Genomic DNA, 26,098 nt, shown 5'->3' with positions numbered 1-26,098 from the left:
TGCATCTCCCTTCCTTCCTCTACGGGACCAAATTACCACTGGAATGCCCCGATCCTTCAAAAGACAGAGGGGCCACATACGCAGGAGTGTGTTAAAGTGTGTATGGATGCCTGTGTGTGAAAACGAAAAATAAAGAAAAAGACAGACGAGCAAACAGATTCAGAAAAAGAAGAGCAGCACCAGCTCACACGGGCCACCAGTGGGTCAGTCAGACACATGCGAGCACGCAGCGTGGGCAGGTTTGAACTGCTGCATGATGACAAACAGATGCAAATGCACACACACACACACATACACACACACCCGCACAGCCAACAAATCAGTGCGGCACATATTGACATGCTTTGACAGATGAATTAAGTAAATGATTTTATAAGGAGATTAAAAGGATTTTAATTTACGCAATCTCTCTTTGGTCCCCCAGCCTCCCCCTCTCCACTCAGCTCTCCCTCCCTCCTCTCCTCCACTGCTTCCTCTCCCTCTTGGCCCGAGTTAAAGAGCGCACAAGAGGCGGCTGAGAAGAAGGGCTGAGAGATATGTTATAAGTGATCTCAATATTTTTTAACTACGCTTCACATCAGTCATTTTCAGCCTTATTTTAAAACTGCTGATTTCTTCATCACCTGTTTTTTTAATTCTCCTTACATAACACACCTCTTCCGCTTTTAAGCATCTCAGCCATCATCACAAAGCTGTGTGTTTGAATAGGATCAGAGAATCTCGAACCAACAGTGTGAGAATATTTGGCCTTTAGGGTTTGAAGAAGTTGATTTACAAATCACACATTAAAGCTTGAAGAAGAAACTAAAACGAAAAAGAAAACACGACTGGATCTCAAAGGTCAAAGCATTCCTCCTGAAATCAACTGAAACAAATTCATTTATCCCTTGTAATCGCTTTCATTGATGTCTTGACACAACAAAACGCAGCACTTCAGGAATGGCAGAGTGGAAATTTTGCGCTGACTTGTGCACGATTAATCTTTCAATATGTTTGTAAGGAAAATAATTATCACACCAACGTAATCATTTAGTTAATTATATACTGTGAATATAAAAGTGGTGAGCTAAATTTGAAAAATTTTATCTGTGGTTTTTACATAAACTGAATTTGAGTCAGATCTTCTCCACCTGATCACGGTATTTAGATTTCTACCCTCATTTATAGAAATTAACAATCACAGCCCACATGAAAAAAAAAAAAATCTATTTGATCATTTATGCCTCTTTATGATTCTCTTGGTCCTTGAAAACCTTTGACAGGTTGATCTGCTCGGCCGCTGTATAATTCTCACCACCCGTCTCCATCACACCCTCTGACAAAAAGCACCAAATTCACTAAAGTCACTGTAGGAAATATATCTTAATGATATGCAAATGGTATGTATACCGTGGCATAAGGAGATGCAATTATGTTAACAGCTTAAGCGGAGCTTGTTGTTATTATTATCATTATTATTATTATTATTATTGTCAGTATGATCATCATTATTATCCCCAATATTTTAATTAGTGAAGGAAGCCTGCCTGAACGCAGAGGGAGGAGAAGCCTGAGCAGAAAAAGAGCAGTGGATGGATGGATGAAGAGGGGTCAGGCTGATGCAAAGTGGACGAGAAGCTTTTCAAAAATATGTGACCGCGATTGAAGCTTATGTGCACATTTAGAAACATGAAAACTAAAGAAGTGCATTTGGCTTTTCTCCTGAGTGTCTCACACCAGAATGTTTAAAACACAGTTCACAAGTCTTCATCCCTAAATGAACAAAACCCTGGTCAAAAATGTTTTAACGTTCTCCTTTAATTAATCGTGAAAGTAAAAACTTTACTTTTTGAAATCTTCATGATACCAAAAACACACCTCAGTGTTGAAGTGGAAAACATAAAAACATGTTTTTTTAACGGCGCACAGCATTGAGTCCTGAATGTGGAAGCTGGTGTGAATCCAGACTTTGCTCGGACACTTCCAAATGGAAACAACACACTTGAAATAAAAAGTTCACATCAAATCCTACAAATCCTTCAAATTCTACAAAAACCTGATCTAAAGAGCATCCTTCATGTTTGGAAAACTGTTTTAGAAAGCCCTTTTTGGACATTTTTGACCTGTAAAATTTGCAAAAATGTCACTCTGGACACTGAGTAAATCTCTATCATTTGTGATGAATCTAATCAAAAGAAAAAGGCTACAAACGGTTTGTATGAAATGATAAAAAATGAAAGTTTAGATGCCAATAAATGGCATTATGCACCAACTTTATACTTTTATTGAAAATGTTTCTCAATCATCCAGGAGGAGAGCGATGTAAAAGACACACACACGCAGACAGAGACAGGGACTCTTCAAAAACACAAAATGAGTCTCTTTAAAAATATCTTTCATATCATTTTGTCAAAAGGCTTCAGGATCACACCCTGCACTGGCTTCCACTCCATCCTTTCAGTTTTTACAGTGATAAGACACACGGGCTGAGGCTGTGATCCAGAGGAACTTATTTTAGTCTTTGAATGCGAAGCCTTTACATTTCAGAAGAAAATTCAAATTTATCTTCCTCCTCACTTTTTTAATGAAACAAATGCAGTTTTAATTAAAGAAGAGTGTATTTTACAAGCTTTAGCGTCGTCCATGAATTTATAACAACATGTAAAGGAAGAGAAATTTACCTCCTGAATTTCTCTCGTCAATGAAAAGAAATTCAGGGTTTTTAAAAAGGCAACATGTTTATATCACTACATTTTAAAGACTTTAATCTGTGGGTTGTTTGAGCTTTTGTGTGCTTTATAAAACACAGCTTGCAGAGTGTGTGTATGGAAACAGACACACTTCTGTCCGTTCTGCCAATCAGTTAATCTGCATTTTGAGCAGCTTCTTCAACATCCACCTAAACGAGCAAAGCGCTGGCGAAAGGAGCAGCTCAGCGGCACCCGCTTGTTTGTGTGTGTGTGTGTGTGTGTGTGTGCATGTGTGTGTAAGTGTCTCTAATTCCTGTGCGGGGCCACACGCTGAGCTGCCCGTCTGAAATTCTACCTCCTCTGGCATTTAAGAGTGCAGCTCTCCCCCTTTCCTCCTCCCTCTCCTCTCTTATGGGCCTTTCTCCTCCCGTCTCTCCGCGTTATTCCTGTAACCCTTAATGCCCTGTTACCTCGCTGATTCTCTGCTTGGATGGACACACACAGAAAAAACTCACATGCACCAGTATAAGCACATGCAAAGACACTAACACACACACACACGCACACACAAGCGTTCACTGAGTGAGTTGGGTTTTGTCCTGAAAACAATTTGACTGGAAGGAAAGGAGCTTCTTAAAACATGAGAAAGTAAAGGAGAAAGTAAGTTTCAAAGTGTGTTAGATCAGATTAGTGTGTCTAAGTGAGTGTGTATGTGTGTGTGTGTGCACGTGTGAGTGTATTGGTATGTGCAGGTGTGGTTGTGTGTGTGTGTGTCTCAGGTGGAGGGACAGAAATTCCACTCATCTACCCACTGAGTAAGAGCAACTGTCCGGATACTGCAGCTAGACACACACACACACACACACACACACACACACACACACACACACACACACACACACACACACACACACACACACACACACACACACACACACTGACAGTGAACGAGTGCTACCTGACAGCAGAAACAACCTTGACGTGGTGCCGGCCACCTCTGCTGCATACCATCACACACACACACACACAAACATTGAAACACGCGCACACACACTCACACACACTGATACTGGTACATGGTGAATGACAATGAATGACAAGTTGAGAGATGGATAAAGAGAGGAATCAAAGGTAAAATTTACCTACTCTTGTTCAGAGTGCATTAAAAAACACTCGGATAACTGGTGTCCTACCGAATCCATTGGCGATACCGGGTCATTGTCATGTCAACCACCTCCAGGGAAAAAAAGGAAAAATTTCAAAAAGATCAAAGTTTTTATATCTCTCCTCTCTCCTCCTCTTCCTTCTCCGCTCTTCCTCTCTTGGTCCTTCCTTCCGCTTGGTGAGAGCAATACAATTACCGCGCGCTGCGCTGCCTGCACTGATCGGCTCTGCGTGTGTGTAGCTGTGAGGGAGCGTGTGTGTGCGTGTGCGTGGTCTGTGGATGTGAGAGCCAGGGAGCGGGGGCTATAGGTACACACGCAGCCAACCGGCCAGGCAGTTGGGACGGAAAGCTGTGCCTCTGTCCTAATCAACGACTTAAAGCCCCGATAGCAGCTCATGAATATTAAGCAGCGTTTTGCATATGCAGTCCCTCAGGCCCCGGTTCTGCTCTGATTGGTGGCTGCTCCACCAATGGGTGCGGGCGGAGGCGGAGTAAAGGGTGGAGACAAGGAGGGGAGACGGAGAGAGAGGAGAGAAGAGCAGGTGGAGAGGGAGGGATCAGACAAAGAGCGACAGAGGGAGGGAGGAAGGAAGGGAAGGAGGGAGCAGAGAGGAGAAAGACAGGTGAGGGAAGGATTTAAAGCAAAAAGCAACACTCCACTCATCCTCTCTGTTTTCTTCCTCTTTGTTTCTGATCAGTCAATCCCTCTGTTTCTGTGTTACAGACAGTCCCTGGAAAAGTCTATCACTCTCTTTTCTGTCACAATGAGTCTGCACAAGAAGCTGCTTTCTCTCAATTTTAAAAAGCAGAACATGTTGATGAAAAACTTGTCTTTTCTGGTCAGAATGCATCGTTGAAAAAGGGGAATCCAAAACTTTGTAGAAAAAGAAAAACCAAGGCATCATTTCAGCAGCTCAGCAGCAAAACACAAAGCGACCTCTGAACCAGAAATTACACCAACAAAGGAAATTAGCTTGACCTGAAACCCTAAGCTTAAAAACCGTGTCATACCACAAACAAACCTGCACACACACACACACACACACACTCACAGAAGGTAGAGCAGAACCCATCACAGCTCAGCAGTAAAATACAGGATTATGGCAATTCGGAGGCCCTTGTCCTTTCTTGTGGAATGATTTGGGAATGATTGGGGTAAGGTCCTCCCCGCTGCTCGCTGTTTCGTTGAACTCCCCGCCGTCTCAGAACCAGCAGGTTGTGTATTCTCAGTATTTTTGACACCTTCGAATGTGGCTGTTGTCAATGCAAGGGGGGATCTCCAGAAGAATAAGCTCACTGCCCCTCAGTCTCTGGGAGGAGAGGAGAAAAGAAGAAGATCCTAAAGGAAACTCAGATCTGCACCCACACACACACACACACACACACTCACTCTCTCTTCTCCTTTTTTCTCCTATTCTCCCTTTTTTTTTCCATCTGACTTTTCAACACTCAGACGCCGCTGCACGCAGGATGGAAGGGGAGGAGAGAAGTGTGGAAGAGAGATGGAGGGAGATAGAGAGAAAGAAATTGCAGGGGTGCAAAGGGGGGATGCAAAGATGAAAGAGAGTGGTTGTGATTAGCAGCTTTGCAAGAGAACAGATAATAAAACATTTCCTGAAACCAATCTCTGCTTTGATGTACGTTTGGGTGTGTGTGTGTGTGTGTGTGTGTGTGTGTGCAACAGTAACTACAAGCTCTTTCTCTTTCTCACAGACACATTCACAAACACGTCGAAACACAGCTGCAAATGTTAAACAGCGGAGCTTTACGGCTTAACATTAGAACACTGTCTTTTTTACCTCATCGAAACTTTCTGCTGTATTCGACAACTACGACCCTCTGACCAAGGCACAGAGAATGACTGATGATCAATGTGGAATCAAAAGAATCAGCTTCAATATTTTCATTAAGAGCTGCTAAAGCTCCTCCAGTGACACATGCAAACATTAAACAAAAACAAAGAAACGAGGAACAGGGAACAGGGGTGACACACACACACATTCAAAGGGACACAGACTGCTTGTCTAACACACACTGCCAGCTGCATGGATTTCTGTGTACTGAATCATATGTTTACACATATGCTATAAGGTTTATATTCACACACACACACACACACACACACACACACACACACACACACACACACACACACACACACACACACACACACACACACACACACACAGTTATGATGTATCCAGGGGCTTATAAGCATCGACAAAGATGAGTGTGAATCAATGCTGCCGTCACTACTGGGCAAACAAATCCTTTACCAAAACCTCTGAGTCTAACAAAGATGCGAACACATACACACACACACACACACACACACACACACACACACACACACACACACACACACACACACACACACACACACACACACACACACACACACATACACACACACACTTTGAAACCCACAAATCTGCCACCTCCACATCTGTGAGAATGATTAGAATACGGGGAAAACACTCCTGCTCTGCATTGTCTGTACCAAAAAAATATGAAATCTCATCGTTAGAAATTAATTCCTTGCATAAAACTCCAACATTAATGATTGCTAGGAGTAAAAACAGTAGGTGGAGAAAGATGGGGTTGAGGTTTGAATTTCTAATCCATGAAAATGTTTGAGCCAAACAAATTTTAAGAAACCAGTGATGTGACTTTAAGATGTGTGAGAGGTTCTGTCTTGTGTCTGGATTTTTTCTAAATGAAGAAAATATTTCATGACACTTTTCTTTGCAAAGTTTCACACTCCTCAGTTTGTATCAGGTGAAAGACATGAATTAAATCTAAGGTTTCTCAGGTATCCCTCTGCAAATGTGCTCTGAGTGAGTCGGATAGAAAAATGTAAACACACCTGTGTCTTCATGAAGCTTCAGATTCATATCTTCCATATCTTAAGACACTGTCATAAAATCTCAGGTATGTCTCTTTCTGCCCCGCTCCATTCTCCCTCCCTGACCCCATCCCCACCATCCCCACCTTCCCCGCCCCCTCCTGACTATTGATTGATCCTCAGTCTGTGTGTATGTTGACAGTGACCCCTTTAGGCCACTTCTCTCCCTCGGTGGACAAAGTGGAGCGCAGAGAAGCTGGAGAGATACCCCGTCCGAGTGTGTTTGTGTGTGTGCTGTGTGTGTTGCACTGAATTTATTTAAAAGACCACAACAGAATTGAACTGAGTACAGTCACAATCGTAACCCACAGCGTATGTGTGTTAGAGGGCTTCTGCTTTTTAGTAAATGAGTGACGGCTTCTGAACTCTCGTGCTTGTCTTTTGTATGCTAGGTGTGTGTCTATGTGAGTGTGTGAGTGTGTGTGTGTGTGTGTGTGTGTTTTGACCCTGTGGTGGCGGCCTGTTGACATCTGTGGAAGAATTATCCATCGCAACTCTCACTGACATCAATCACACCACTCAATAGGTCTCAGCAAGTTCATTCAGGGCAGCGCGAGCGTGTGTGTGTGTGTGTGTGTGTGTGTGTGTGTGTGTGTGTGTGTGTGTGTGTGTGTGTGTGTGTGTGTGTGTGAGTGCGTGTGTGTGTGTGTGTGCTGGTCAAAGCAGTCTTTAACAAATTCTAGAGGTGGTCACTTAAGCAGATGACCTCAGGCCACCCGTGGACACCAGAGTGCCAGTCATAACACACTGAGGTCAAATCTGGAAATGAGAGTCTTCTGCCTAAAGCAAAACCATGATTCAATCCATGGTGATTTAATTTTATATTTTTTAAACAATGGGTCTTTAACGTTTGTTTTTGAAAAAGTTGAGCTGAAGCAAAAATAATTTGAGCATTTCACAAAGCAAAACTGAAGCACTGATGGAGAGAGAGTGAAGACAGACAGATTGCAGTTCACTGCTGGCCAACAGAGGGAGCTATGGACTCTGGTCAGTTTCCAGCCAGCTGCAGCACCGAGACCTACTGGTTGTGTGAGCGCAGAAGTGTGTGTTTATATTGTGTGTAAGATTTAATCACCATAAATTAAAAGTCATACCAATAATAAAAAAACACACATCACATCCAATCACATCAAAGAACCTGAATTCCTCACACACTCTCTCCTACACAAACACACACACACAGTTATTCTGCCAGCAGGCACTGGAGGGATGGAGCTCAGTCATCTGATAGCTCTGTCAGCAGGTACAGCACAACACAGTGAGGAAACGGCCAATTTGACCACAGACCCCCTGCCTGGCCCTCCAACCAGCCATCCACTGATCCCAGAGGGAGAGGAAGAAGAAAAAGAGGCCGAGTGAGAGGGAGGAGAGGAGGTAGACATTGCAAGAATCTCCAAGCAGTGAGGAAAATGTGAGACGAAGACTTGAAAAGATATCTCTGTCTCAGAACCTCCCATTTGATGTAATAGCAGTGAGGCGCTCTGCCGTCACAAGGTGTTATTAGATAAACGCTGCACTTTAGCTGCAGTTCATTTCAGGCTGCTCCTGAGTGAGTCTTTATACATGTGTCCAAGTATGTTGCTCGCTTACATTACATTTATATCCTTGCGTAAAAAAAAAGATAAAAATCGTTTGGTGCTTTTGAAAAAATCAGGACGGTGGAATAAGTCAACAAATTTTGCAGAAATTCAGTGTTCCAATTTAAAGAGGGGGTAAAAGTACACATTTTTCAAACTGCTGTAATTTTTTCTAATGATGTAATTGACTGATGATGATGTAATCACACAAGGATCTCCTAAGTGGTTCATGACACATCAGAAAGGGTTCTCTGACACCAGGGCCTCCTCTGCCCCTGACAGGCCTCTGAAGGGCCAACCAATCAGAGGAAAGGGGGTTTATGGAGCAGGGAGCCTTAAAGAGGCAGCAGCGAAAACAAAGCATTACAAGGTTTTTCTAAAAGACAAGTTTTGTTTTTAGCTGTAAACCACATAAAGCTGTAAAGAGGGACAACTAAAACTTTAAAATTACGAATTGAAAAAAGCATACCCTCTCTTTAATATCCTCTTATCCAAGTTTCTTCCTTTAGAAACTGACACAAACTATGAAAGTACCTTAAGCTGACTTAGCTGAATATCCAGGTAAAAGCAAATTAAAACGCTTTAACATTTAAAAAAATGACTCACTCCTCACATACATGGAGTTGTATTGTAAGCTGTATAATGATCACGTATACAAAGCTTTCTGAATTTGCATATCTGCAGTCAACACAAACTCAAACACTTCAGGTATAGCACCTGGATTGAGTTTTCCAATGTTTTATCTTTCACAGTCGTGGAGATGTAACACACAGATGCCAGGGACTGTTGTTTTGCTTCACAGAGCATGCACAGACAGTAAATGAGAAGCTGCAGAGGTAAAAGTTTGGTCACATAGAGTTTTGTTTTGGCTTTGAATGAGTGATTCCAGGACACATCAATAAAACTAACTCGTCACACTGGGCAACATTTGAAATATCATGGTTTTATACATGCTTGGCCTGCTACAAGTGTGTGTATGTGTGGAAAAGTTGCCTCTGTGTGTGTGTGTGTGTGTGTGTGTGTGTGTGTGTGTGTGTGTGTGTGTGTGTGTGTGTGTGTGTGTGTGTGTGTGTGTGTGTGTGTGTGTGTGTGTGTGTGTCTGCCCACCCAGGTGCCTCCTGGGAAGGAAAGGGGCAGTGATGGTGATCAAGGCCAAGGAGAGAACACCAGCTGCTGGAAAAAGCTGCTGGGTTTAGGGGGCTTTCTGGAGCCTGTCACCAAAACTCTGTAAGGGTAACCTTTAGAGGAGGGTACATGGAAGTCACACACACACTCACTCTCTCTCTCTCTCACACACACACACACACACACACACACACACACACACACACACACACACACACACACACACACACGTTTATACAATCACATTTTATATTCACATCTCATTCAAGACATAAATTGGTTGCGTGAATGTGTGAGTATTCCTAAACAGACTGAGAAACACATTTAAGCTCTGACCCTAAGAGCCACACACACACTTACGAAGGCACGTGTGTACTCACAAACACATGCTTATAATCTTAGGGGATGTATGTTGTGATTTCTTTGGAACAGAGAGACATGTGACAGCTCTGTTATTCCACATAAAGGTCAGGCAGGATTCACAGCTAAGAAGACAGCAGTGTGTGTAGGAAGGAGAAAGATACAGACGGGTACTACAAAGGGATATAGATAGGGAGAGGTGTGTGTTAAAAGAGGACACAAAGAGGGTGAGAAAGACAGTCATAGAGAGACAGTGACCTTGGTGTTTATAAAAAGGGAGCAATAAGCTTTCTGGTCACATGGTTTCACTTTTCGTAATTACAGATAACGGCATTCAGAATTATCCGAAAGAAACATCCTGGTTTCAGGTTGCTTTTCAGAAATCAAAGTTTTTAAAGGTTACTGCTATGAAATGTTCAAATACACTTAGAGAACGTACATAAACAACCCCACTCTCACACACCAGGTCAGCCGTGGTGAGCGTCCTGTCAGTGGTCAGATGGAAGGTCGGCTGGACCGTACCTCGTCAAAGACTGAAGGAAGTGACCTGGCTTTGGTCTGGACCGTGGCTTTAACCTCATCAAAACGTGGACGGACAAGGCAGACGTGATGGGTGTCAACACTGAGAATGTGTTTCAACAGGGTATATGCTGAAATTCTAAGGTTAAATTCAATACCTTTTAAAGACTTTTTAAAAACCTTTCAAAAAGTCTTCAAAAAGCTGTTGTAAGCAACCGATCTTTGACAGTTTTATTTTTCTTTTAACATAAATTAGGTAAGCTAAGAAGGAATAAAGCTTTAAAGAATACATGAAACTAAAGGCAGGTTAACTGACATTTCCATTCCCACAAAAAGTAACAGCAGTTATTTAAGGCCAACTTGCAGAAAAAAAATAACAAGAATTTATTTCATCATTGCCAAAATTTAGGACAATGCTTGAGGTTGTGTTATTTGCTTTCTATCAGCGTTACATACGGACGGCTACTAAACAACTGTACAAACTGAGTTTGTTGTCACATTAGCCTACGGATATGTTGGGCTGCTAGCGATACGTATAGCCCGCGCCTCACAAAATTACAACTTTGCTTGTTGTCACATTTCAAACAACAGCGCTACATAACTGTATCAGTAAATACCTATTCTCATCGTGTTGTATCCAGTAAAAAGGTGATTTGAACAAGGAAACTTTGTTCCAAAACAACTGAGATCAGGGGAAGCTTTCTCTAAATCGTAAGAATCCAAGATCCCACGTCATCAAAAGTCTGAGAAATTTTCTCAGGAGGCTTGAGAAACTCTTATGATCAGGACAGAAATATTTTGAGATGCTAAAGCTTTTTCCAGATCCTCACGCTGGTCTGTGATGAGTGTGAGCAGCAGAATGATCGTCCAATCACCAGGTGTGGTTATCTTTGAAGGTTCAAACCCTGAAAACATTTTCGAACCAGATAAACTATTTCCAAGGTGGATATATGAAACTGTCTGTCTGGTGTGTCAGGTTAGTTTGTAACAGACGCAAGGAGGAAAATAAATATTTATGGATACTTTTGGACTCAAAGCTTGAATACCAATAAAATTTAATACCTCGTAACATCAGGATTAAGACTTTTTAATACTTTTTAAGGGCCTTCATTTTCCCCACAACTGATTTATCAACTTTTAATACTTTTAAAGACCACACGGACACCCTGTTCAAAGTGGGTTTGGGCCTGTGCACATTTGGTCCACAGAAGCCAAATAGTGAGCATCCTCCTGACTTCCAGTGCAGTTTACACTCCAGGCCAAACAGTTCTTCATCATTAAACAAACACACCACAGACAATGCGCTTCCTTTAAGTGGAAAACAGTTTTACACTGTTAGAAACTGACGAGAAAGTTGCAGGAATCATAAAAGATGCTAAATGTAAGGGCAGACATATGGAAAGACAAAAAAACAAAAAGGATAGTTATGTTTTATTGTCTAAAAATAAACCCTAATACTTTAATCATCCCATCACCAGAGGAGTATTTTCTCACTTTCTCTTGACCTCATGATTTCTCTAAACCTCGCTCCTGCCTCTGCATGCGCTTTCTCATCTTCCCTCCCTGCCTCTCATCCTCAGGTTTCGATATATTCCCAGGGATAAATTAGAGCCAGGATGTAATTATATGCAGAGTGAGTTTTGCCTCGGTAGGAAAGCAATAGATGTGCGTTTGTGTGTGTATGCGTGTGCGGGGTACGTCTCTCCGCCTGTGTGTCTGTATAAAGCAGTGTTTTGTATTGAAATAGGTGACTTCGGAGAGGTGCGCTCCTTTAATTACGCCGCTCTCAAACAGAACATGAGTGGGCTATTCCACCGGGATTAGTCGTCTCTCAGTGCTGTCTCTTTGTTAACGCAACACACATAACACACAGGCCTACTCAGACACAAATGTATGCCTGCCAAAAAAGCCCCTTCTCTCCAATAGTTCAACACTCAATTTATTCAAACTGAGGCGCAAGCCAAGTGAATAATTCCACTACTAATAAAGACGGTAAGAGAGAGCGTGCGGGGAGGATGAAGTGGGAAAAGGGATGAAACAGCAAAGAAAAGAAAGAGGAGGGGTAACTGGTTAAGAGCGAGACTACCTTAAAAAAGATTTCAAGGACAACAAAAATGGGAGATCTAACCTCAATATGAGCTGCCACTTACAATCTGAGTAATGTGGATATTTGATTTTTACCAGCTGTGCATGTGTGTGGGTCACTTTATTCAAAAGTCAGGAGACCAGCTCAGAAAAGACTTCTTAGGTGTCATGTCGTCACTGTTTCTTGCACTGGCAGCTTCTACTTTTTAATCAAATCAAATGTGATATTGACGCACAGAAACACTCTCAGTGTCAGCTGACTTTTGCCACCAGGCTCTCAGTTGAAAACAGTTCAACTTTGTGTGTGCTCTAACCGCCACTTCTTGATCACTGACCAATCAAAATCAAGACAGGGTAGGGCTTTGGATATTAATTTTGTTAACAGCCATGACAGAGGAGGAGAAAGTCACCACACTTTACTTGGGAACATTTCCCAAGGCTAGACCTGATACTTTGCCATGACTAGGGATGGGTACCGAATCAGGTACCTGTACAGGTACCGACCGAATTCCGTCAAAAGTACCCGGTACCAATTCATGCAAAATCAAAAGGTACCATGTTTAGGTACCTCAATGCATTCTTGGGACTGTGACGGAGTAGAAGAGTAGGTGATTTTTTAATGCTGGACATGAACACAGCATTGCAAGGTTATATGCTGGAGAATAAACATGTTAAATTAAAATTAATTAAGTTTTTATTATTGAACAAATTGATATATTTTACCACATCAACACACAAAAGTACTGAAAATTGGTACCGTTGAGAACTGATACTGATTGCCAGGTACTGGGAATCAGTATCATATCGTTTCAAATGTGAAAGGTACCCATCCTTAGCCATGACTAGGAAAGGGTACCCCACCGACACCTGGCAATCAGTATCGGTACTCAATGGTACCAATTTTCAGCGCTTTTGTATAGAAATAGGCAAGTACTGGTATCGAGCAGATATCGGCCTTATTTCAAGGTAATGGTAGGCAAAGGCAAAATAATCTAATATTGAGTAATTACTCTGTGCCTGTAATTGGCGCTGTGGTCTCTTTGTTCAAAAATCTTTGTTAAAAATTGACTGTTATTGTTAATTGAAATTGAAGGTATCAAAAGTACTTTTGGTATCATTACTTGGTATCAGTGAGTACTCAAAAAGTGGTATTGAACACCCCTCCTCTTAAAATTGATTAATAAAACCTCAAAGTTTCTCAATTTAACATATTTATTACTCAGTATATGAGCTTGCAATGCTGTGTACATGACCAGCATGAAAAACACCTACTCTTCTACTCCCTTACAGCCACAAGAATGCATTAGGTTCTGAAACATGGTACCATTTGATTTTATGTGAATCAGTACTTGGTGCTACAGACGGAATTTGGTTGGTGCCTAAAAAAAGTACTTTATTTGGTACCCATCCTGAGCCATGACAGGAATTCAATAAAAAAATTTCTGTTTTTCCCAGTGTGAAGCGCTCTGAAAAACTGAGGTTGTAGGTGCTGGCATCATGAAAAGAAAAAAATACTTAAATAGACACACACCTTTAGTTTTAAGAGCTATGTTTGGGATGATTTTGCAGATACTTTAACAGTTTTAAACAAACCACCTCAGTAGATGAAACTGTCCAGTTGTCACTCATGCTGTCTTTTGTAAACACTATGATAACTTTACATATGATTGGTCCCTTTGGAAACACCTTAATGTGTTTTTATTTCTCTTTCCCACGCTATCCACTCTCAGCTGATGGCATCAATGCTCCCACTCGAACTTCAGAAAAGTCTCTGTCTTTCTGCTTTGCGCCTGGTGCTGCTTGTTTGACTGTCTCTGCTGTAAGGCTGTGGAATGACTTCATTTGTTTTACAGGATGGATGATGTTATTGAATTCAAGGAGTAAAAGGGGCTACAATAGTCCACACAGCAAGATACACAGAATATAAACACACTCCACTTCATCTGTGTCTGTGTCTAATGACGTGTGTGAGTAATTACTTTAAAGCCAATGTGTGCGGGTGCTTAAGTGTCTGTGCTCATGTATGTTTTTATCTAGGCCTTTGTCAGTGTCTGTGCCTGCAATGAGTGTGTTTAATGGTGTGTGTGGAAATAATCACTTAATCGTCCCGCTGCCTCTATTTGAAATGTGTGTGTGTGTCTGTGTGTGTATGAGTGGGTGTCTGGGTGCTACATTTTCACTGTAAAATGAGCTGAAATATGTCGCCGTAAGTGGAATGACTGGAGGAAGAAAGAGAGTTAAATAATCAGAATGACTGAGGAGAGTATGGAAGAAGGGATTGAAGTGAATGAAAAGAAGAGGAAGAAGAGAAAACAAACAGCACAGCAGTACATAAGCTGTAAGAAAGACCACTTGCCTTTATCTCTCCCTCTAATTCTCCACAATAACCCTTCCTTCCACTGTTGCTCCACGAACCGTCGACCTGTGAATTTATAGTTGGCCCAATGATTGCTTCTCGGGCCATGATGGCTGTAAATTGCTTTGCCATTTGGTAAATGTTGGCAGTTAGAAGGTATACAAGTAATTATTTCCGCTTGTGCTGATTGAGACATAATTCCATGACGAGGCCCTGGAAAAATGACAGCATTTCGAAACAACTCTGTTTTAATTTCCCAGCATTCCTAATTAGAATCTGTATGAACACTAGGAGTTTTTTATGTGGTTTCCTCCAATGGGGCCAGAAATAATTAAACTGTCAAGGGGAAATAAATACGTATAAACAAGGCATAATTTTTACAGCGTGCAGCACCTTGTCAGGCCATGACTTTTTGTGAAGAAAAACAATGGGGGGAACAATGCAGGGGCATAGAGGACACACTGAAAACACACACAGACCTGCACAGCTAAACACGATATACATAGAAAGTCTTCCATAAGGAGGATGACACCAACAAGACTTTGAGAATACCTTCATCAGTCTTAGGTTTTGCTATCCAGTTGGGGGGATTTATTGTTTGTTTCCATCTCAGATTCAGTACATCAATGAATGAATGAAAATCAATCAATAAAAAACCCTACACTCACACACATTGCTGCCTTAACAGTTCTCTTTTGGGTCAGCCTCAGCCTCAATCTCATGTTGTGCAAAAATCAAACTCAAATGAAATCGTTCTGTCGAGTGAGTTACATGTAAATTCAACGTGAAGACTCCAGTAGATGCTAGTTTTTGCCCTGGAACGCGGATCATGAGAATTGAATAGCACGTATCACACAAATTAAACAAGTTAAATGCTGAAGTGGCACAAATTTGCAATGCAATTCAATGTTCTACTTCATTTGCTAATTTGTGCTGAACACCGATATAGCTGATCTTTAGCAAACCATTTGCATCGCAATGGCCAATCGGCATGGAGATCCTACAGGGTAACTAAAACACAGACAAACATGTCCCTTACAAGCTTAGACTAGAAATACACAGGCTCAGTCAGTGGTGTATTTTCAGCCTAAGTTAGCTTAGCTTGACTCGCTAAAAAACTTCACCATGCTTCATTTGCCCCCTTTTATTCAGACATGGAGCCAAATAGAGCTGGAGTGGTATTTCCCAGTTTTTTTGTTTGTTTGTTTTGGGGACTTTTATGCCTTGAATTGGATAGTACTGATAACAGTGGACAGAGCAGGAAACAGGGTAAGAGTGGGGGATGACATGCAGGAAAGGGGCCACAGGCTGGATTCAAATCCGGGCCATAAGCGCAAGGGTGAATTTCATCTCATTTTACAAGAGATGTTCCACAAAATTACCAAAAACCACAGCAAAAATAAAGGAGCTGAAGTTTTAAAAGTGCTTAGCAGCAGTAAGAAGATATGTTGAAGCCTGAGCACAAGAAATGTTACGAGTAGCGATGAAACTGTGTGGGCTGAAGCAGAGAAAGCAGGGGCGAGTGCATGAGCAAAGTTATCAGGGAAAACAAATGAAATCTGATCTGGAAAGAAAATCAACAAGTCTTGCTGTCAGACTTATAGACCAAAACACCGGCATGGCATAAAATCTAAGTAGATATAAAAAGATGTAGCACTTGTGTAATGCTTATCATCCAGCCATTATAGTATAGTAGTGGATCGGCATAAGAGGGTGACTGAACTATAAACATGACATTTTTATCTTGCAATCAACATGTGAATAATAGCTGAAGTAATATTCTCCTTAAAATCATGAGCAAAATTTTTATTTCATTGACTTTCTTCAAAGTAAGGGGCTGTTTACACAACAGCTGTTTTAGGATGAAGTTTTGTTGCGTTTCAGCCTTGCGTTTACACTGAAATGGTGTTTCAGCCGACCTAAAACACAAACTTTTGAAAACTGCCTCCAATGTGGGATTTTTCTGAAATGCTGCCGACACCTTTGCCATGTTAACAGTAACCCGGCGTTATGAGCAGACACGATTACATCACAATCTGCTTTGGGGGAGAGCAGCAAACAGGACAAGAGTACCTAGTTACGACCGTCGCGAACTACTGTGTTGTGCTTGTGCTGCTCAATCTGCTGTATCTGCTGACTGTTTTTATACAAAATGTGGATCTGTTGCTCCACTTTTGCACTTAGTATTCCACAGTACACCAGATGATCAGCTCAACTCTACTCCGTCTACTGGAGATCTGCCAAAAGCTGCTTCTGGACAAGACAGTTATAGCACTACCTGCAGGCCTGGAATGCTTACTACAGTGTTTTCAATCCCTCAGCATTTCCGTGTAAACACAATTTTTTTTCACTACGTTTCAGGGTTTTCAGATGAAACGTTGTCATGTTAATGGGGCCTAAATGTTTGTAAACTACTGTTCATTAATTCATCAGAGATTTGGCCCTGGTATAATTAATTTCAGTCATCATACACTAACATGCCATGACACCACTCAAGAAGAGTAAGAGTTGATCAAGATACAAAAGCATAATTTTAAGGCAAACCTGTCTTGTACAAAAACATGTTTAGAACAGAAAGACAAACAGTTGAGCCATGGCTTTGAGAGCAAACCTTCCAACCCACCAGAGTTAGCCGCCCTGGGTGGATTAGTGGCTGTGCATCTCCTGTGCTCAGGGTGAGCTCACACTGATAGGCAGAGCTAATGGAGATGCATTCGAACTAGAGTTACTCAATTACAATCTGACATCAGCTCCTAAACCCTAGCATTGCCTGAAAAGGGGGGCGCGCACACACACACACACACACACACACACACACACACACACACACACACACACACACACACACACACACACACACACACACACACACTTGAAGCAGTTACCACACCGCAGCCTAAATGAATCTCGTAACCCAGCAGATATCACAGGCTTCATCAGGCCCTCAGTGAAAGTGGTATCAGATTGAAAGTGTATATTCTGGTGTAAACTGGTAATTCCATTTACTACCCACCATTTAGCTGACATTTTTATCTAGTGTGGGAAACAATAAATTGTTTAAACGGCTGAAAATGCTTTGCCAAGGCTCTAACAACCAGCTAGAGGAGCTAAAAAACGGCCCTGCAGTGGTATGGTGGCTTACATAAACTGTTGTTACAGGAAAGTCTTGATCAACCTGGTGCCTTGGCAGCCCTGTAAATTTCAACCTCCCCAAAAAACAACGGGAAAACTAGAAATCATTTGTTGATGTACACAGGAGGGGTTCACAAGGCCACCATATTCTCGTTCTCCTTTTTTTTTTTTTTTACAGATGAGGTATGAATTGATGGTTCAACTCACTAACACCCACCATCACAGGTTGTGACAGAGAGGGCATGAATACATACACACTGACACATGTACTCTACATATCTCAGCAGAATAAGGTTAATGGTGCGCTCAGATGCAAATGTTTCTCATCTAATATTAATAGGATATGCTAAAGTGTAACACGGGTCACATTAAACAGAACAGAGCAGTATTTCTGAGTGTGTATTTAACAATTCTACAGTTTCATTGAGCAGACAAATTTGTCTAACACAAGCATGCACAGAGACAAATGCTACTGGGACTGAAATAAAAGTTGATAACTAAAGAACTCACTGTGGATCAACACAAGTCAGTGGTTTAATATTTTGGGAAGATGAGGTACTCCCTTAAGAAACAATCCAGTAAACCAATAAAAACACTGACATTAATTTTTGACTTTTGACCATTAAATGGTAAATTCAAGGTTTTTTGTTGTCCTGGTGGCATTTAATGGCTAAAAACAGCAAGAGACAAATGCACTGGCATTGGCATTAATTCTTAGCATGGGAGGTAGGGGTGGTAAATGGGGTCTACTTGGTGTGCCACTTTGATACCTGAGAGCCCAGAGCTGAAAAAGTCATAGTAACAGTTTTTGAAAGAGTCGTTTTTCATAAGTTTTGACAGCATTGGAAAGAAAAGCGGTTGTCCTTTCTTCCAGAGATACAGAACAAGCCATGTCCTACGAATTCACAAGGTCTTTACTGAGTAAGTTCAACTTATTATGCTATTATGACAAGTTCAAGTAAAATTGACTTAATGGCAGTCTTGCCTACTCTGTCTTAATTCTCCCAAAGAGTGTTTCCTTTGTAAGTTAAGTGGCTTAAAGAATGAACTGGTGGGAAAGTTTAAGTTTAAGACATGTTTGCATGTTTAACTTTTTTTTTTCTTAATTACAGTCACAGCTGAGTCTTTAAGCACTTACTAATACTGAATCTTATAAGAGAAAACAGCTTATCTGATTCGACAGTTATTTTTTACTGATTTGTAATGTCCTCTGATTAGTGGAGACCAATAAAACAGACATGCTCATGCTCATTTTAGGATTATACCAGGTGTGTGAAATACCTTGGGGGCTGTTTCTTGTGGTGGTTGGGACATTATTTTTCCCAACTCTCTGTCTGCTATAAAGAGTATACTCGTATCTGTGTGTGTGTGTGTGTGTGTGTGTGTGTGTCTGTGTGTGTGTGTGTGTCTGTGTGTGTGTGTGTGTGTGTGTGTGTGTGTGTGTGTCTGTGTGTGTGTGTGTGTCTGTGTGTGTGTGTGTGTCTGTGTATGCATCTGGCTGGAACTCTGTGAACACGTGTGACGATGCACACAGCTACAAGACCATGGAACAACTCTGCTCTGAAACCAAAGAGGACACTTATGGTTCCCCCTCTCGCTGCATTGGTGAACGTAGTATGAACCCAGCCAACCAACGTATGGCGAAATCTTCTCAAGAGACCCCCCCAAAATTTTGCAGTTGAGGCTTTCAGAGGGTCTCTTGTCAATTACAGGGTTTCAGAAACCCCAAGGCAGACCCTGTATTTCACTCAGTGATTATACTATAAACTCATAAATAAAAAAAAAAAAAGTTAAAACAAACTTCTGAACAAGGTTATATCCCGTAGATCTAAATTTAAGGATATAAATCTTGGAAAGTACCAAATAATTTGCAGTGTGTGTGTGCCTCTACTCTTGCCTGTCTTGTTGTGTGTTTGCTCTTGTGAGTGTGTGTATATGGTGGTGGTGCTGGTGGGGGTGTGTATGTGTGAAACAGTCACCCGTTCCTTGAAACAAAAACAACCACTTAGGCATGAACAGCAGCGCTTGGGAGACATCAATATTTCAGTCAGGTGTGTCGAGGAAAGGAGGGAGAGTAAGAGAGGAACATGAAAGCTCCAACGAGGGGGACCCTCGCCATTCTACGGCATTCCCATGACTGACGAAGAGAGCAAGGCAATGTGTGTGTGTGTGTGTGTGTGTGTGTGTGTGTGTTGTGCGTGAACATGTGTGTGCCTGTCTCCCACCCTCACCCCACCCCTGCACTCACCATTGTGTGTACCACCTCTGTCACCTTTCCTCTAATCAGGAGTTTAAATCAATGACGTTGTCCAAAACTATAATTGCCACTCCTTAAACTGCTTCTCTCGCAATATGCTTTCACCAAGAAACCACTCGGCAGCAGAAATACGCCTCTGCGCGTGTTGGTGTGTGTGTGTACGTGTGTGTGAGCTGGATTAAGAGTATTTTCTCATTACGGCAGTGTCTGAACGAGTAGAAAGTGCTTCTCACATTGTTTTACAGCATCCTGAAACCTCAAAGCTCAGCACTAAGCAGCATAATATCCTGTGGTCTCTTACTGATGCCTGAGACTGGAACTCTGTCGTCACAAATTGTTCATGAGCTCCACTCGTTAGATGTCATTATCAAACTTCTTAAAAAGCCTGGTTGCTACAAAAGGAGTTTTTGAGATACTGAATAGTGGGAACATTGTGCATCATATCAGAAATGGTTTTGGTCTTTGAGTTTTCAAAGTCTTTAATGTCTGGGAGGCTAACACTGGCGTAGGGTCCTTAATGTTCGATTGAAGATCCAGGGTCTAACTTAGAGTACAGGCTGCAGTCTATGGCTTAGAGTACATGCTTAATTTTTCTTTATCCATCTATTCTTTGTACCATGCAAAACCCCTGATAGGCGCTGTGTCATCACCAAGGTTCTCCTGCACCATGCCACATAGAGCCATGTTGACGCACAGATTACTATTTCCAGACTTCCTGATTTTATTAAGGTAAAATAAAATCCCCCACGCTGTCGATGTTTGCAGGTTAACCACTTTCTCCACCTCCACCATGTTTCACGTGCTACATTATTCAATTCAAATACTAGCTTTTCTTCACTTCCGCCATTAAACACTGATTTTTACATGTGACATAAGTAGCTAAAGTGTTCATCACACTTTACATTTCCTTTCAAGCAGAGTTGCCAACTTAGTGACTTTGTCACTATGTTAAGCAACTCTTCAGATCCCACTGCTGACTCTTTTTTTAAAAACAGCGTCAAATAACAAATCTTGCAAATTAACTAGAGTTTAGAGACTCTGATGTCAAAGCATGTATCGCTCTTGCTCCTTTCAAAGAGTCCAAAACTAACAATGACCCGAAATGTAACAATGACCCAAACAAAAAATAAATAAATAAATAAAAGAGTTTCATAAAGCCCGAAATGTAACAAAAAATCGTATAAAAACCAAAATGTAATACCTTTTTTGTCGAAAATGTATTTTAGATTTGATTACATTTTTTTAAATTACATTTCGGGCTCTAACAGATCCCTCCCCTTTTCAAAACACTCACAGTTGAACGAGTCCTCCTTGCTTGCACCAGTCCCTCCCAGCTGCAGCCAGGGCAAGGGACTGCATGAATCATGCACATGCACTTCTCTCTTGGGTCACTTTTGCAGGTCCTAGTCCCGGATAAAGGAGAAGGGTACAGAACAAAGTTCATTTTTAGTTATAAACCTATACACTGTTCTACATACAAAAAAAGCACTCAGCGAGCGCAGACCCCCACCAAGCATATTGTGATTGTCACACAACACCTTAGTCCTACTTTGATGTAATACTCCCTATCAGCAGACTGTCTGCTACAATTTGGTGTGAGTTGCAGGTTTGTGCAAGAATTTGTTACCTGACAGTGTTGAAAACTATGATGACCCAGTACATATTTCATATTCCAGATCTTAGTATCCAGAATATTGCCAGGATCTGGATCGTACTTTTACATCTGTCAGAAATTATGGTGACACTGTCTTGTGTCCTTTTGCAAAGCAATTCAACCATTTATATTGGAGTCATATACACATATGGTGAAACCGGCCCTATACCACAATGATAAGAATCCTTTAAACAAGTCCTGGATCCAGACGGTGATCTGGATCACCTCCAAAATTTAATCATTTCTTCCTTATCCCATTTTGAACATTTCCTGAAAATATCATCAAAATCCGTTAGTAACTTTTTGGGTTATTCACAGACAAACAAACCAACAAACAGACAAACTCTCCCTAAAACATGACCTCCTTGGTGGAGGTAATAAATCAGTTATACATTTAACTGTATGATCCAGAAGTAACACTAAAGTAATGTTGTGATGGCTGCTGTGCAACCTGAAAACCAGACCTGCTCAAGGGATTTTGATACTGGCAGTCACCCTGTAACTGTTTGTGTATGTGTGTGTGTGTGTATGTGTGTGTTTGACCAGACTTTAGCTGCCAGTCTGTGTTAACCTTGGCTGTTGTTCCATTAACCAGAGACAGGAGTTTCCTTAACCTGACAATGCACCGACAGGAAACACAAACACACACACACATACAGGTATCTATGAGGACACTCCTCTGTTACATGCACAGACACAAATTATTCATCAGGTAAATAAAAAGAACAATGACTGATTCTTACACCTCTGCAAACACAGACACTGACTGACTGACAGAGACGGATAGACAGAGGAAGACAAACGGTGATTATGCTGATGGCCTTCGAAACACCGGAGCACAACACAGTCGACTGTCTGGCTCTAGGAGCGACAGCTAGAAAGAGCTCGGTCAGGAGAGACAGAGAGGGAGAAAGATGGAAAGAAAGATGGAAATAGAGATGGAAAGAGAGATGTCTGGTTAACAAGGTGCTGAGCACGACAAGCCCTGGGGAGTCCACGCTCCCTTACCCTCTAAGATTAGACATCTTTCTCTCTGTCGATCCCACTCTCTCTCTTGTAGTGACACGAGGGGAACATGCCACTATCACAGGGGGACGCCCCAGGAACCTCACTGCCCCCCTCCCTCTGCCGCTCCTGTCTGATCAGGTCTCGCTGTTTTTCTCTTCAATTTCCATCAATCTCTTATTTTTTAAACATGTCTCTAAGGTTAAATTCTGTGTCATGCTGTTGATAGACTTTTTTAAATTCCTTTAAGGAAACAAAAATCAAAATAATGCAAAATAAATCATTTGAGATTACCTTTAAAAAACACTTTCAGGGCTCTGGTTGGTTTTCTGAGGCCATTTCAGACTGAACTAAAAATTTTAACAAACACAACTGACTCACAGTAAAACATTTTCTTCTATATCTGTATCTCTGCCATTCTTTTTGTGTCTCTCTCTTTCTTGTTTCTGCTCTCTGTCGTCTTTCCTACAAACCTCTCTTTCGCTTCCCCTCTTCTAGTTGTTTGACACCTCTCTCCCACCTGAGCATCTCTATGTGTCAGGACAAATTGGCCAGGACTCACATCTCTTTCTTCCCCCTCTGTCTGCTTACCACTGAACCGTGGAGGGAGAGGAATAGAGGGAGAATGAAAGAAAGAGAGAAAGATTGATAATGTGTGGCGAGTGGGGGAGGAGTAGCATGGAGCAGTTGAAGAAAGACAAGGATGGTGTGGAGGAACGTTCAGAAAAAAAAGTGTTGGAAGAAAAAAAGGAAAGAGAGGAAGGTAAGTTTAAACAAAGCTGGTTATTTTGACCCCAATTAACCCACAACCACAGAAAGGTTTTCAGTGTTTATAAAGAAAACTAAACACTGTTTTTCTGGTATTGAGAAGTAAGAATGTATTGTATGGACCATTTGTCTTATGCAAAGACACAGCAAAGTATAATATCCACTGCTGCCCCCCAAAAATCTAAAAGAATATCAAATATCATCACAAGATCATTGCACCAATTTTCATGTTCACCCCTTTTTTTCAACAGCCATCAAATTGGAAAATTTAAGAAAAAATTGAACACTCTTACTATTTACAACTGTAGTTTTTTTTTTTCAACTTAACCAGTTATTTTTCAGTTTACCGTCTGCTGAATTGTCTGAGATACAAGTTGAAATGTTACAACTCTATAAGATTCAGCAGAATATGGTAGGATGAGCACAACAGGGAGGGAGAGAAATGGGTATTATATGATAAAATATGATGCTGTACAACCATAGACTGTATAAACATGGATGAAGCATCTGCGACATCACACGTCTGTTCCTGAAACTGTGAAATGAAGCCAATCCATGGACGCAGCCACATGTGCGATGACGCCGGCTGTGAGTTTTTCATCGAGCAGCTATAGGGCGCCTGGCGGTCACGTGACCTGAGCTGTGCCTCTGATTGGAAATCATACGATCCTTATAACTTCTGAAATGCAGAGATAGAAAAAAAATCACTCACTGTACAGTGTGTTTTAGACTCAAACTGTTTTTTTTGAACCAGGCTGTAAATATGCTTTTTAATACTGTAAAAGTCTGTTTATAAGTTTATGGCTGGGTGTGTACGTGACTTCCGGTTTTTCTGTAGCTAGCCTGAAGCAGATTCTCAACGAACAGCGACTTTCAGCACTTTAGCATAGGCTTCATTTTTACTTACTGGATGTTGCCCCTTGGGTATAACTCTATGACTCAACATGATAGGATAGGATTGGCTAGGATACTTTATTGTATCATACCTTATAACACTATAAAATACCATATAAAAGGATACGGTATAATGAAGACCTGTTTCCAGCGAGTGGTCCGGTGTGGATCAGTGCAGGGGAGGGTTTGCATCGGTAAAGCTTGATTCCGTTTGCTAACCACCACTAACTGTGCCCCCTCTTAGAAGGTGGCATGTAAGCCGGATGCCAGTAGCTGTATCGGCTACGCACTACTACAACACAGTATACCCAGCTAGTAAATCCAATGAAGAAGAAAAACACGACACAGTAAACAAAAAGCAACTATGGAAGACATCCAGCTATCCGTCTTTGCTGTGATTGCCCTGCTGCTCTTTGTTACAAAGCGCAGTCAAGCTTTGTTTCAGAGACAGCTGTGTGCCGCCAGGAGAAATACAGCAGCCATTGGGCCACAGTACATGATGATTCATTTGACCAACCAAAGGACTGCAGTGTTTCTAGCTCCACCTTCTGGGGTCAGATCGGTATGTCTGACACCCCAACAGAGGGTGAACAAAAAGTGGGATGGTACGAGACAGTAATTTGGGGACCTGTTCCAGGATTAGTCAATGGAAATGCCACATAATGTGTGTCGTACCAAGACGAACCGAACTGGGCAGCTTGGTGGAAACTAGGCTTATGATGTGTAGCAAAAAGACATACTCTACAATAGTATAGGATAGGGTAGGACTAGTTAGAACAAGAAAGGAAAGGATATGAAACTGTATGATACAATGCTATAAAATACAATACTATACAATTTTCTGTATGACTCAATAGGATATGAGTTATATGGGATGTTACAATATATAGCTATAATAGGCTGTTATGATGGACTGTCACATATCATAATAAATGCAATGATATGAAACAGTTTGTGATGTTATGATAAAACACCACTGATGTGTAATCTGTTTAGTGTAGCGTTTATTTCAAAATTAAAATATCAATTTTTGGTACAGGCTACATTAATGTACAAAGACACACTGCAAAAACTGAAATCTTATCAAGAGTTTTTGTCTTGTTTTCAGTAGAAAATTCCTTTTTAGACTCAATATGAGCCAAATTCACATGACCAATCCAGAAAAATGTCTTGTTTAAAGTTATTTAAGGACAAGAATGAGGTCTGAATTGCTTGTAACCAGTTAAAAAATCTGCCAATGGAACAAGAGAAAAGTTACATGTATTAAGACAATGTTCTAGTCTCAAAGAAATTTTCAAGCAATTTTTTCTTGTTCCATTGGCAGATTTTTTTACTGGTTACAAGCGATTCAAACCTTATTTTTGTACTCTGATAACTTAAAACAAGACATTTTTCTGGATTGATAAGTTGAAAGTGGCTCATATCGAGTATAATGAGACAATTTTTGCTTAAAAAAGACAAAATCACTTGATAAGATTTCAGTTTTTTGCAGTGCAGAGAGTGCAGCAAAGTGTAAGAACGAGTATGTAGTAGGGATGCACCAAAAATTCACCCGCCAAACTCGGCAGAAACTGACCTGAAAGTGCATTTTTAGTTTAGAGCCGTAAGACTTTATCGCTGAAAAAAC

At 41.2% G+C, this 26,098-nt stretch overlaps 1 protein-coding gene across 6 annotated transcripts in view; it reads right to left on the bottom strand.

The window, feature by feature from the left end:
• The window catches only part of esrrga (estrogen-related receptor gamma a), a 166,864-nt gene that overhangs the window by 75,653 nt on the left and 65,113 nt on the right, over positions 1–26,098 (bottom strand). For 2 of the 6 annotated variants that reach the window (XM_074666243.1, XM_074666246.1), the window contains exon 1: positions 3,816–4,167. The exons of 1 other annotated variant lie outside the window; for it this stretch is intronic. In XM_074666243.1, the coding sequence (XP_074522344.1) occupies positions 3,816–3,871 (56 nt within the window). In that variant the 5' untranslated portion in view covers positions 3,872–4,167. Of the gene's footprint in view, positions 1–3,811; positions 4,168–21,444; positions 21,529–26,098 lie in introns of those variants that run through there. 3 more of the 6 variants (XM_074666247.1, XM_074666245.1, XM_074666248.1) reach the window with 3 other exon arrangements.

The sequence above is a fragment of the Halichoeres trimaculatus genome, unplaced genomic scaffold (genome assembly GCF_033239565.1).
Source record: "Halichoeres trimaculatus isolate MK-OKI-2021-1 unplaced genomic scaffold, fHalTri1.1 fHalTri1_scaffold_3, whole genome shotgun sequence".
Classification (NCBI taxonomy): Eukaryota; Metazoa; Chordata; class Actinopteri; order Labriformes; family Labridae; genus Halichoeres; species Halichoeres trimaculatus.
Note: the sequence above shows the minus strand (reverse complement) of the source record. Positions and strands in the feature narration are given on the sequence as shown.